Source organism: Schistocerca americana, chromosome 2 (genome assembly GCF_021461395.2).
Source record: "Schistocerca americana isolate TAMUIC-IGC-003095 chromosome 2, iqSchAmer2.1, whole genome shotgun sequence".
Classification (NCBI taxonomy): Eukaryota; Metazoa; Arthropoda; class Insecta; order Orthoptera; family Acrididae; genus Schistocerca; species Schistocerca americana.
This window is the reverse complement of record NC_060120.1, coordinates 524104373-524118450: the sequence shown is the minus strand read 5'-3', so window position 1 is coordinate 524118450 and position 14078 is coordinate 524104373. Positions and strand designations below refer to the sequence as shown.

General features: G+C 40.1%; 1 protein-coding gene across 1 annotated transcript; it reads left to right on the top strand.

Annotated features, from left to right (window-relative positions):
- The first annotated feature begins 202 nt into the window (after positions 1–202).
- LOC124595873 lies at positions 203–12575 on the top strand. The gene is made up of 3 exons (XM_047134779.1): positions 203–341; positions 3597–3821; positions 12156–12575. The coding sequence occupies exons 1-3, from the start codon at positions 314–316 to the stop codon at positions 12215–12217; spliced, it is 315 nt and encodes a 104-aa protein (XP_046990735.1). The 5' UTR covers positions 203–313; the 3' UTR covers positions 12218–12575.
- The last annotated feature ends 1503 nt before the right edge of the window (positions 12576–14078 follow it).

The window sequence follows — 14078 nt, the reverse complement described above, 5'->3', positions numbered from 1 at the left end:
AAGGTGACTCAGACCGCGCGCCTACCCCGTGATGCTACATCGAATGAGAAGGAGGAGAACGGTTCAGTATGATAACCCGTCCTCTTAACAAGGTTGTTGAAATAGCGTTGGCAATAAATATGACACAGCGAACGATAATGCAGCTTGACAAGGACAAGGAAAATCAATTTGCCACTTTTTGCTGCAACCACAGTTCCTGGAACGGAAAATCAGAAAGGAACGGTACGATAACATTCGATGATGTCATCGGGTGTTTAAACATATATAAATGAAAATGTAAGACCGAGAGCAGTAGTATTTCTTAGCGAGTACAATGAAGGCTGCTCTGTTTTTTGTTGTTGGTAAGTATTGGTAGAATTTATAAATTTTCGTTCACGATTAACTTTTTTTTATACCTTTTCTTTATATAATTCCTGAGGTAGTAATTCGTGTGAAAATCTATTTCTATTCTCGGCGGAGAATTTTTCACTGCCGCAATTAACGACGTAATACAAATGGGAAACAGTTTTGAGTGTTGAGATGGTTCTAGGAAGATTTTTCCGTTTGCTTGTGGTGTCGATCAGTGTTAGCGCATAGATACTCGACGAAAGTGTTCGTGTTGTCTGCATCAACAATTTCAGTCGTCTGAGAGTATGTCTCAAGTGATTACGAATGTTAAGCGCCACTGCTTAGTACTTATATACACATGACTAGCTAACTAGGAATTGTAACGAGCAATAGACGGGTGGACAGTATTGCCACGTGAAGATAAAACTAACGTGAAACAGACCATCCCGCATTTTACAGGATTGCTAGGCGAAAAGGATAACACAAGATAAGGGGAGATGAAGGATACCAAGCCAATGGAATGACTGAGCTTTGAATACAGGAATTAACGAACGACTGTATACTGAGCAGTTACTCGTCTACACCAACGATAACTCTAGAGAAAGTCCGTTCCACATAAAGAAAAATTCACTTCATGGACGAAATACCATCTAGTCTTAAAAAGAGTAAACGTAAAGGCAGTGAGGGAAACGAAAGCCATCCTGTTATATCACAGAGATAGTTATAATCGTAGTAATCTTGTTTTAGTTGCTAATTATCACATTGAAGTTTCTCCAGTATCTTCTTAAGCTCTCGCACTTACTAACCAAACGCCCCGCTCTTCCTTATATCTTCTCTGTATTCTTTGTCTTTTCTTTCGACGCCAGAGGGACGAGCAGAACTCGCGAAACTGTTGAGTGAGTATCGCTAAGGCAGTTCTTTCGTGGAAGAACTTTATTGCCGTGAGAGGTTTCCTAAGATATGAGACTGGCAACCGCTTTCACTGCAATCGGTTTTCTGGGGTCATTTCCATTTCAGGCCGCTTCGGAAAGTTACTGCCACGTATGTTCTGGTTCCAGTGATGGGTCCCTAATAGTGTAATTGAACAGTAGGCGATATCTTCAAGTTTTTATGCGCAATGGATTATACTCAGTTACTTCAAGGTCAACTTCCAACACCTCCACCAACCGTCGATCCCCTGCAGATTTCAAATGCCCTACAGTCTTGTGACGTTGCAGCATCGCTACAGACTACAGCGTCACTGCGCAAAGTCTCATGGAGATACCACGTCAATCTAGCCTGTAATAATGTTAATTACAATTTTGCAATGACTAGCCACCCTCCATAGAAATTACGCTATATTACGTAACTCATGAAAATGCTGTCTGTTTGAAAATATGTTTAATCTTGCCTAGAACAGGCAAATATTCTATGCCGGTTGCCTCGCAAATGATGCCGTAGAAACCGCCATTTATGGCAGCTATTATATGCGAATCCTAATGTTACGTTGACGTATGCACGTAATGTCATTTACAGAACATAACATAAAATTGTAAAATTTCTTTGAATGTGACATAACCAGCTTACTTTTGTCAATAAAATACAACTCGCATATGAATCACTTGTAGTTTGAACTGCTTTTCTGCCTTACCATAGTTGTGCACCACTGTATGAACAAATGTAGATACAACGATTTTTTATTACAATGACTGTTTTATTGAAAATCAGTTGTAACTTTAACTGAATCGAATTTATTTCAACTATTTCTTTTACTTACTACTTTATGGGAAGCCATGGTTTGAGGGCAGTACGCTGTTCCTGGTTAACGACCTGAGTCTGTAAAGTTTGTATTGAACAATGTCCCAAAAATTTACTGTTACACTGGCATGCCAATCACAGAGCAATCAAAATACTTGCTAGATCTTACTTTGCGATGAGTTGCTTCTGACACGATGTAATGCTTATTACGAAATTCGTTACAGGCGGTAGACTCTTCTTGATGAGAGAGCAGCTTGAATAAAATATATGCACACACCAGTCTTCATTAATTCCAACATTTTCTTGTAATCGTGTTCTGTGTCCATATATGTGCTGGCTTACTTATATTTTGCCTTGCCACATACGTATTATAACACAATTTCCACAACAATTTCCGTTTGGCATTTGCGAGCCAACACACACGTCTGTACCACATAAGAGATGCTTCGCAACTCATCTCTGCCCTTAGTTCTAGGACTGCATGCTCTCGCGCCAACGTCTTTATCTTCCCATGAAATATATTCTTTGCAATAGTTCAACATAATTCCCTTGACATTGCCAGCGTATTTAATGCAATTAATATTTTTATATTCCTTATTTATTCACTCTGCATATATTACCTTTTGATAAAACCTAATTAATGACAAATTTCATAAATACATACAGATACAAGAAATGATTATAAACTCAGGCGGTAGCTGAAAAATACATGAGACATCGGGTATTACATACGACCTGATTTTGTGAGTCGTCGCTAAAGGACGTGCTCGAAATGGTGTTTGCTGTTCACCGTCTGTAATAACAGGCTTCCATTATGCTGGAAATTGCAGAAAAAAACTACAACGTAAATGGTATTCATTAGCTGTTCACAATACATACTGGATCTGTTAGAAGTAATGTAAGTGCAGTTACCCAGAACTGTGAATACGGTTTACAGTTTCAACAACTGCTCAAAGCTCTTAAGGTAAGCGTATTAGATTCCATTTGTACTGGGCATTTCTCATGGTTTTATCCGAACTGCAACCTCTCAAAATATGCAATACTTTTTGTTTTACACCGTGTATATTGCGAGCAGTAGTGGCCATGTGACACTTCCTCGTGGTACCTTTCATATTATCTTTCCAATTATCGACTTTGTTCCATTATGAGCGATATCTTGAGTCATATCTGCAGTCAGGTACCGAAAACAGTCCCTTGTTTTGATACAGATGTCTTAAAACATTCTACATAAATGTCACAAATATGAGGTATTCTCCTACTATAGCTTCCCCAATATCAGCTACATTGGATTTCATGTACAACTTAGAGACTACGAGGCAATAGAGAACCGTTTACATCCAGAGAAAATACATTAGCAAGTGGCTGAGTTGTGGCGTGAGTCACCAGAGTTGCATTGCATCTCGGTATTGTAAGGCTAGCACCTGCCTGAGTCGCAGTACCAGGCAGTAGTATCAGAGCGCTAGATGGTGAAGCTACACTAACAGGCAGTGGACAAAGTTACGAGCTGTAATACTGTTCATCGTTTTCTACAGCACTGGTCGCAGTTGCGGTGGTGCACGGACAACCAGAAGAGTCGAACAATACCACCATCCAGGGTCTGGTACAGTTGTCCGAAACCAACCCGGCTGTGAGAAGACTGGCGGCGCCATCGTACGCGGAAGAAGACGAGGATACCATTTGTGTCCAGGCAGACAACAAGTTCTACTTGTATGCTAATTCACTGAAGCTGTATTCTTGCTACAACCTGCTACCGAAGGGTACGTTACTTTAAATAACAAGATTTTCTATTCGTGATTGACAAGATAAACAAGGACTGTTAAATATAATAATTCGTGAAGTGTTTGAAAGTGAATGTGAGAATGTGAGTTAAATCAAACCATCTAGGGAAATAGCAAATTGTTACCTCCCCGTGAACAATGCAAGATTCTTCACTTTACGAAACAGCAAACTCATTGATATCTTCACCAAAACTTTTCAAATGAATTTCCTGCACATATTTAATTCACTTTTTCCTTTTAATGTTATACCCTTAAATCTTCTGAATCTGTTAACTTTATGCAGTTTAGAAACTGAGTTCTTTTATTAGGATTATGTTGTACAACGCGACATGAAGTTCTCCATAGGCTATAGTCTCGACATTTAGCAAAGAGATATTTTAATGGGCGACGTATGTTAGCACGAGTACCACGTGGTTTATTTTGAAGTAAATATGTTGCTAGCTTTGTACCTAGATCTAGATACAGTAAAGCATTGTAAAATGATAGGCACGGCACACTTTTAATTGTACTTTGTTGAAGGCCAACAGAGGAACTAGTGTACATCAACAATACTTGTTATACGTTCATGAAAGAAATAGAAATAGGATACAAGATTGGAAAAGTTCAAAATTTAGCCAGCAACCTGTGTCCCTAAGACAGGCGATGATACGCCATATTAGTAATCAACCGCAAAAGCATTGTAAAAAATTACCCCGTATTTGAGGCATTTGATAAAGAGCAGCAGCCCACACATAGTATTTGGGGGCCAGTGCAGCGTGAAAGCAGAACTTGGTAAAAGCGAGTTAATTATGTCAGACCAGAATATCGAGGTAGAAGGAGTGGAAAATAGCGTAGTCGTAGTACTAGTTGAGATTTCCAGCGAGTCAGAAATTGTGTCTGTAATGCGTTGATTAGCACGAAAGGAAACGTTATGCGTAAGTCAAAAAGCGCAAGTATGTCCTTCTAATAGCTTATAGACTCGCCTGTAGAAGTAACTTAAAATGAAAAATTAATTCATGTGTACGTGTCCTTCGAAGTTGTGTCGAGTATTTAGAGACCTAAGCAGTCATAAGAATACCAACAATCTTGCTTTGTAATCATTTGTGTAAAAGCATCGTAGAACAGATATTATTGAACTAACAAGTGGCAGATGTAGACAAACAGATATGAGCACATATTGAGCTGTACCATTGTCTTACAGTTCCTGATGTGCTCGTAGAGTAATGAATATGAGGATGGACATGTGTACAAATCAAGCGAAGAAGTTTACATATGTAGTGAATTTGTTACAACACAACCACGATGTTATTGCACTTGGCTTTCCGGAAAGAGGCGGTGACCTTACAGTAAACAAGTACAGGAATGGCTAAGGAAAACGCATTTCAGCACAGCTGTGCGTATGCTGTCAAGTGGTTCATAGTGTCCTCGTGAAATATTACGATAAAATCTGACGATAAGCAGACCGAAGCGCCCCCACTTCCAGGAACAATAATATTGCTGTCGACTAATATACAGCAGGTCACCTCAGATCACAACAGTCAGTTAACCTCGACAGGGATCGTACGGAGCAGTAGTGGACAAGATACAGAGAATAATTCCTAAAACTCTAGTAAAATCGGAATCTTCTAGAGCAGATGAAGATGAGAGGGCTCACTATTAAATACCTTTGATTCTCTCTCCAAACTATTAACATTTTGGTTATCTTGTTATTTTCACACATAGTATTCTGAGCAATGGATTGAGGTTACGGAAACATTGTTTATATACTTCTCAGAGTCTGTAACTGATCAACAGGCTAACACAGACACCGAAGATTTCGATGAGTATATGCCATCCGATTGTAAAATACAGCTGATATCCAATCACGTCTGGACAGAGTATCGGTCGGTTCATAACCTGACATGATGAGGAATACGATGACGGTACATTCAGTGGTCTCAAATTGGAGGTTGTTAGTCAGTATGCCACTCCCAGAAGAGGTGTATTGTGAACGCTGTAGACTACACTATAAGAAGGCAAATAAAGCTGTGTATTAGAAAAACCGATTGAACACGCCTCCTCTTACTCATGAAGCGCGAATACTCTTGTGTGCTGCCAGTTTCTGCACAGACGATCAAAATGTGAATTAACTCCTTTATCCAATGGTAATGTTTCCGTTATCTACACGGCATGTGTCGCTATGAGAAAATGCAGACTTGTGGAGAGCACGGTTCCTCAGCCTTGTCGTGTATGTTAGAAATCAAGCTGGTTCTTTAGATACATAAGGACGATCTCATTATCTCACTGCGGACAACGTCTAACTTTATGTATGTCTGCCTTGCTAGTCCATATACAGGGTAGTCGTATCCAAGACAGAACCGAAGAAATGCAATGTAAAGCTGCAGGACTTGAGAACTGTAGGCACTAAGGCACTTTATGATTTTATGTGCTTCCTGGCACCTTGCTTTCACTTCCCTGACGTGTTCCAGACATCTCCATTTATCACCAAAAAGCTGGCTCAGTTATGTAACTGATTTGCTACAGAAATCTAGAGTAAAAATGTTCCAGTTCAGTTAAAAAGACAATATGAAGAATTATAGTCTATAAAATTGTTTCTCTACAAACATTTAGACATAGTGTCGATCTGAGACTTCATGACGAACAGAAAATTTAGAAATAAGCCACGAACAGGGAGCACTAAACTGGATTTCTTTTGACTCGTCAGTCTTCTGACTGGTTCGTTGTGATCCACCACCATTTTGCCTCCTTTGTCCAACTTTTCATCACAGAGTAGCACTTTCAACCTATGTCCTCAGTTATTTGCTGAACGTATCCCAAACTTTGTCTACACCTACATTTTCTACCTTCAACAGCTCCCTCCAGTAACATAAGAGTTACTCTCTGATGTCTTAGCAGATGTTCTATCATACCGTTGTTTTTCTTTTCAGTGTTTCCCATACATTCCTTTATTCGCATATTCTGGGGAGAACCCCCTCATGTCTTACTTTATCAGACCATCTAATTTTCAACATTCTTCAGTAGCACCACATCACAAATGCTTATGTTCCCTTCTGTTCCGGTTTTCTCACAGTCCAGCTCTCACTGCTACAGAATGCTGTGCTCCAAACGTACTTTCTCAGAAATTTCTTCCCTAAACTGACACCTGAAACTGGGAGATTTTTGGCCAAGAATGCCCTTTTATCAGCGCAAGTCTCCTTCTTATGTCCTGATTCTCTAGTCCGTCATGTGTTTTTTGCTGATTGATTAGCAAAATTCCTTCACGCCATCTTGATCGTGATTGCCAGTTAAGTTTCCGACTGTCCTCTTTTCTGCTACTTCTTTTCACTTTCACCTCTCTGCGACTTACTGTCAATCAATACTCTGCATTCATTAGACCGTTGGTTCTATTCAACAGTTCCTGTAATTCTTCATCATTTTAAATGAGGACAGCAATGTCGTCAGGTAATCTTATTACTTATATCCTGTCACCATGAATTTTAATCCCACGCATGAGCCTTCCTTTTATTTCCGTTTTGCATCTAGAACAGATGGGGTGAAAGATTACCCCTTCCTCTTACATCCTCATCAATCACAGAGTTTTGTTCCTCGTCTTCCATTCTTACTGTTCTTGTACTTGTATATTACCATATTACCTTGTAGCTTACCTTTTTCTTTCTCAGGATTTGAAGCATCTTACAGCGTTTAACATGTCGAACGCTTTTACCACGTTAACAAATCCTACGAACATGTCTTAATTTTTCTTCGAGCTTGCCTCTGTCAACCACAATCTTAGAAATGTCATATTTACCTTTCCTAAATGCACACTGACCGTAATCTAACATATCTTCCGTCTACTTTTACACTCTTCTGTATATTATTCCTGTCAGCTACTTGAGTGCATGAGCATATATGCTGATTGTGTGACAATTGCAGCACTTGTCTACTCTAACAATCTTGGGAACTGTTCGGATGTTTTTTTTTCGTAAAGTCTGATGGTATATCACCAGTCTCCTTATAATACTCGTACATATCAACTAGATTCTGATATAATTTTGTCTATCCCTTCTGCCTCATCTGATTTACGTCTTCCAAGGCCATTATAATTTCTAATATTCTATCCCCTAAGCCTTCCCTATCGACTTCTATTCCTTTTCCTGTTCTGTCATCACGTGAGTGATGCCCTCATAGATGCCCTCTGCGTACTCTTTCCATCTATCCGCTGTCTCCTCTTCATTTAACAGTAGAATTCCTGTTGCACGCGTATTGTTGCCGCGCTTCTTTTATTTCACTGAAAGTTGTTTTTACTTTTCTATAGGCTGAGTCAATCCTTCCGTCAAAGTTGAGTCAATCGTTCCGACAAACTTTACTTTTTTTTATTTTTTTCTTGGAGGCATTTTGCCTTAGCTTGCCTGCATACTCTATTTGGCTCATTCCTAAGTGACTTGTATTTCTCAGTTTCACTGAACGGATTTTTAATTCTTTCTTTCCTCGATCAGCGGAAGTATTTCTTTTGTTATCCATTGTTTCTTCGCATTTATCTTTCTTTTACCCACGTTTCTCTCTTCAAATTTTGCGACTGCCCCTTTCAGAGATGTCCATTACTCTTCAGCTGAACTACCTAGTGAGTTGTTCATTATGGCTGTATCTATAGTCTCAAACAACTTCAGAGGTGTCCCTTCACTCCTTACTACTTCTGTATGTCACTTACTTGTGCACTGATTCTTCCTGACCTGTCTCTTCAAATTTAGCGAACTCATCGTCATTATTACGCTTTACAATCCAATATTTTAATTCGAAATACCTGCCTGATCATGACCTAATTTAACTGAAATTTTCATGTATCTCGCAGCCTTCTCAAAGTTTAACTCCTCCTTGTGTGATTCTTGTACAGTCTTTACGTTATTAAACCTATTGCAGAACATATTAATCTTTCTCCGGGCTCGTTCCTACTACCAAGCTCATTTTTAACCGTAAACCTATCCCGTACGCCTTCTGCACAACCACTTTCCAATCCCCCATGACTACAAGATTTTCATATACCTTTACATACTGAATTACCAGTTAAATCCTAATATACTTTCTCTACCTCTTCATCTGCTTGCGACGAAGCAAGCATATCGAAACTATTGTTGTCAGCGTTCGTTTGCTGTCGAATCTGATGAGAGTAACCCTATCAGTGAAATGTTGTCCTACCATGCCATTCATAATAAATTCTAATCCAGAAGCACAATTTTCTGCATCTTTTCATATTACTGTATACTCATCTGACCAGAAAGCGTACGTCCTCTTCCAATTTCACATGAGTGACGCCTACTGTAAACGCGCTTTAGCATTTCCGTTTTCAGATTTTCTAGCTTCCCTACCACGTTGAATCTTCTGCCATTCCACGTCCAGATTCGTGAAACGTTATTCTTTCTTTCGTTTTTCAATCACTTGTCAAGGTCTCCTCTCATTTCGGAGTCTCCTCCCAGAGATCTGAGCGCGGTACTTGATAGGAATCTTTTCCCAATGGAGAGGTCATGAGGGCACTTTCTCAGTTACAGGCCACATGTCTTGCAGATACGCATTATCTGTCCTTAATGCAGTGGTTACCATTGTCTTCTGCATCATCATGCCACTCAACGTTACTGAGTCTTCCGCCTTGTAGGGGCAGTTTGGCACCCTAAGGGAAAGGGAGAGTTCTGAAGCTCTGTCGGGACCTCCGCTCTCTTTGACAAAGCCGTTCGGGAAGGTGAGGGTGACTTTACGCTGGAAGTCTTCGGCCGCTATTGCTGAAGATTTTTAATCCAAATTTAAGCAGATCGAACACCGAACGAGAAAAGTTTGGAATATTAATGAAAGACGCTACACCTAGTCCATGGGTGCATTCCTGAAATTATAGTTGTGGACTTGATGCTGTTAATGGCGATGTCAAAAACTTCCACTTGGTACAGCCTTTATTTTAAGAATACTATCCCACAGCACGCGTCAGAAGCTACAGAGAAAATAACTTCTGTTCATTAAGAGCAATGCGAGAAGGTGAAAGCTCCTCGTATTTCTCATTCATGAATATGAATGGATGGCTGTATTCCTTTTCTTATTCAACTTAAAACTCAGCTTCTTCTTCTCTGCAGCTTCACAAGTCTATGACTGAAAGACATACCCCCAACTCAAAGCATATGTGACTTTTCCTCTAGAACTCCATCAACTTATGTCATTACATTGCGTACATTCGTAATATAGTCATTCTTTCTGCTATTTCTCTGTGCCTATGTTCATTGTGTCTCACTATGTCACCACATTTGTAATTGAATGAACAATTTTTTAAGTGCAGATCTCGCAGTTCTGTACTTTTTGTCATGTTTGGCACTTGGTGACCTATTTTCGAGTCGACGAGAAGGATATTTTTCTTTGTCGATTAACAGATTTACGTGTTCCATCCAAACTGTTAAAACCTTTGCGTACACATAACACTGACAAATTATCAAACGAATCTTATATTACTGTAAAAATTTTCTGTATTAAGTGTCGTTTTATGTTATATTCTCCCAGAGACACTTGATTGGGATTACTATCTACCTCTCCTTTCTTATTTGGGTATTTTTATCTCTTCTGCCCAAACAACCCACTTTGAGAATTGCTAGATTGAGAAACGGAAAACAACGTTATTTTCTCAAGCACCGATGGGTCGATACAGTCCATGAGGACTAAATACCGATTTTCTGCTGAAGGTCTCGCGTATGACAAGTTTTCAGTGGTCGCCTCAGCTTTCATCTGACTCTTGGGAACGTACCACGCCTGTAGACTGCTTATTCTTACTTTGTTCAAATTTATGGTAAGGACCCATCTCGCAAGCCGTGCAGTTAAGCCGAGATGTCCGTCTAGTGTGACATACAACGTGTCTCCTGCAGCACAATTGTAGTCGTTGAGGTACGCTCAGAAGTTATGGCAACTGATGACTCGCGACGCTGGTGAACACCCAGCCAGGTAACCCCGAGACCGTCACACCCGTACCTTGCCATTACTGGTTGAGCCACCGAGGGAAGCAATCGAGTTTAGACTTGCAGCACAGAAAGACTAGGGAAGTATTTTGTGGCAGTATCATAGGCTCATTTTTGGCCAGCACGATTACTTTGAATCAAATATGGGGCCCAAAAACTCCACAGAACATTTGAAATGTAAGACTGTGTCCATCAGTTGCAGGTCACGTAAGTTAGAAAACAATGAGAAGTCTTAAGATCATGACGCACACACACACAAACTCACACACACACTCACACACACACACACACACACACACACACACACACAAACACACACAGCACACACACACACACATACACCTCTGTATTTCATATGTCAAATATAATATATCCTCTTTAAGTACGTATCCGTTCAGTAACTAATTTTTTTCAAAAATTCTTACAAATTTATCATCAAATGTTTTCGTCCGTCCACAGTGAATATACTGAACTGGGTGGGCGAGTGTGCCGACGGGGGAATATCGTGGCTGCGCTGCACGCGTAGAACAGAGTATCCGCTTCGCATTGCTTCACGCTGGATCAATTCAGGGCGGTCTAAGACAGTCGCTCTCGCATCAGATCGTTCACATTCGGCAAAAGGCGTTACGGTTACAAGGGACTGGCGGCGCTCAAAACTCCCCAAGTCCCAAATGCCGGGTTCGCCAAATCCTTTCCCTGTATCCGAAACTGATGCGCTGAGGTGATGATTTGTCATGTCACAGGACAGATATCTGGGTTATTGAATGCCGCGCACATGAGCAGCAATTACCCACTTTGAAGAAATTCGTTCCAGTAACATCGTAACTCTCTCGAAATGCACCAAGCTTGATTTACTCGCGTGGTCCATCTGCTAAAGAGCCGTCTACTATAATGTCAGTAAGGATAGGATATCGCTAACACAGGGCACTTATCAGCAGTTAGGGCACTTGGTCCAGTTTCACAGTACTCGTAACAACAGTCACCGCCTGTTAAAACATGTCTTCGTAAAAATAGTGTCCAGATCGGACAAGGGACTTCACAGTCCATTGAAGGAAAGCCTATTCAAAACGCATGAACAAAAAAAAGGTAGTTCCTGTTCTAGGGAGGTGCTAAATGAATACGACACCCCGACGACCTATCACTCTTACATGTGGAAACGACACTCTCTGTAGTGCATCTGTTACCAGAGGTCTCCCACATTCTCATTGTTATGTTACCGTAACATAATCCTTTCATAGTGCTGAAAATGAAATTCATGAAATGTAAAAAAGGTGAAAACCTATCACAGTGTTATCAGTAGTAAATACCAAATAGTATATAAGTCTATCCATAGTTTCTAACTCTAATAAAACATATTTCCTTCTGTTTGTTGTAGTTTACGTGGTGAAACCAAAGAGTCTATGTAAACCAACCCTGTCAGACTGTCCCAAGAACTAGGACTATTGCGAGTCCGTTGTCCCAGCTTGAGGAGACTGACTCGTCTACGATTGGGTGAAGACCAGATGGCTGGCCTGTTGACTGAAGACATCTACAATATTCAGAGAAAGCAAGAAATCCCAAGAGCGACAGAACTTACCACTTTTTCTAGCAACAAGAACTGGAGGAATCGACTAATCCTGTTTCGTGATAGTTTCTCATTGTTTCACGACATGCAATAAATCACACCAGCATTACATTTAGGCGAGAAACTGACTCCAAAAACATGTGTTTAAAAACATGGTTTTCCCTGTTTTTTATCTTTCTGTTGGCCTTGTAATAGTTTGATACTGACGCAATAAAACTGTAGTTTCATGTCGTCAATTGTTATAATTCAGTCGTTGAATACATTTCCTTATCTGCAGCTTCACATAGTTTTTGGCAAATTATGACTGTATATTAATCATACAGAACGCAATTCATGCTAATCTCGTACCATCCCAATACCCAATTCCCGCCCTGAAACGTTGACTGGAAATACGACACCGGTAGACACAGCAGAGACTTACAACTGACACTGTGTCTTGTCCTTGTCTTTCCTGGATAAAGCGTGAAATACTTGCAGCACAGAATACATGGTGTCTTCTCTGGCAGCTCTATCTGGCGGCTCAAAGCGAAAAGTAAAACAGTTTTACTGCAAGGTATTATGCAAATTGGTTTGTGAAATACCATGCTAAGATGCAAGTTTGCATCATCGCTGTAAAAAAAGTGATCATGTACCGTCTCAATCGCTCTCTCTTCTAGACAGAAATATAAATCACAAGGTGTGCTAAATATTAATGCCAGGAATTATGCATGTGAAAGATCTAAAAGCTTTCTAAATACAATAAACTTTATTATCAATTTTCATCTTCATTCTCCAGTCTACATACTTACATCTCATCATTATCACCATAGCGACGAACAAATTTCTCTGAACGAGAGACCAGTTTCTTGATACCGCCATTGTAGAATGCCTGACATTGTTAAAAAAGCCAAAACGTTACCGCTGCCTGCACTGCTTCGTCACTGTCAATGTGAAATCGCTAAAAGGGTTCTTAGAGCTCTGGAACCAAAAGAAAATCGGATGAAGCCAATCAGGGAGTATATGGAGGATGAACGATGATTTGAGCCCAAGGTGTCCGACTGTCACAGATATCCTCATGCTAAAAGAAAGTGTGCTCCATGTTTGGAAGAACTCTTCCAATTCGTGTTTTCAGCTTTATAAAGTATTCCAGAGCGCTGCTTCTCACTCGCCGACATAGCTATGTTGCACACAGCCATTGTACACGCTGCGTTTAGGGGACCTTCACCAGCAGAGAAATGCACCTTGCGTCAGAGAAACGTAAAAGTCGACCAAGTAATATGCATGGCATTTAATACAGCATTGGTATTTTGAACACCATATAAAGTCCGTAGGCATACCTTTTAGCGCGCCCTCGCATATCATCTCTTTATCAGTAATATATTATTTCTTTTTAAGTGCGGAACCACTTTGCACAGTAACTGTTAATTTCATTGATTGAAGTGATTTTTCGATTTACAGGCACTGACTTATGAATGTCAGTTATTAACAGCATTAATTTAGTGAACAAACACATACACCTATAACACTACATGTACCATAAGCAATTGGAAACCTATCACACTTGTTTTCAAACCTACTGTTTTGCAACCTCATGCCTTTTTTCCCTCGCAGTCATACTATCCAGTGAAGTTTCGTTCGATTTTATGTATACACCAAACCACTATTTAAGAGTGGTGATTCCACTGAGAATCACTGGGGTAATTATTACACCAATCTCAATTTCTTCTCATATCTTCAATGTAGCACGCCAGACAT

What these genes read in the sequence shown, in the direction of transcription:
- LOC124595873 (XM_047134779.1), top strand. Translation starts at nt 314, where the DNA reads ATGAAGGCTGCTCTGTTTTTTGTTGTTG. An exon ending in TGCTCTGTTTTTTGTTGTTG is followed by an intron (nt 342 to 3,596) that starts GTAAGTATTGGT and finishes CGTTTTCTACAG; the next exon opens with CACTGGTCGCAGTTGCGGTG. An exon ending in CTACAACCTGCTACCGAAGG is followed by an intron (nt 3,822 to 12,155) that starts GTACGTTACTTT and finishes TGTTTGTTGTAG; the next exon opens with TTTACGTGGTGAAACCAAAG.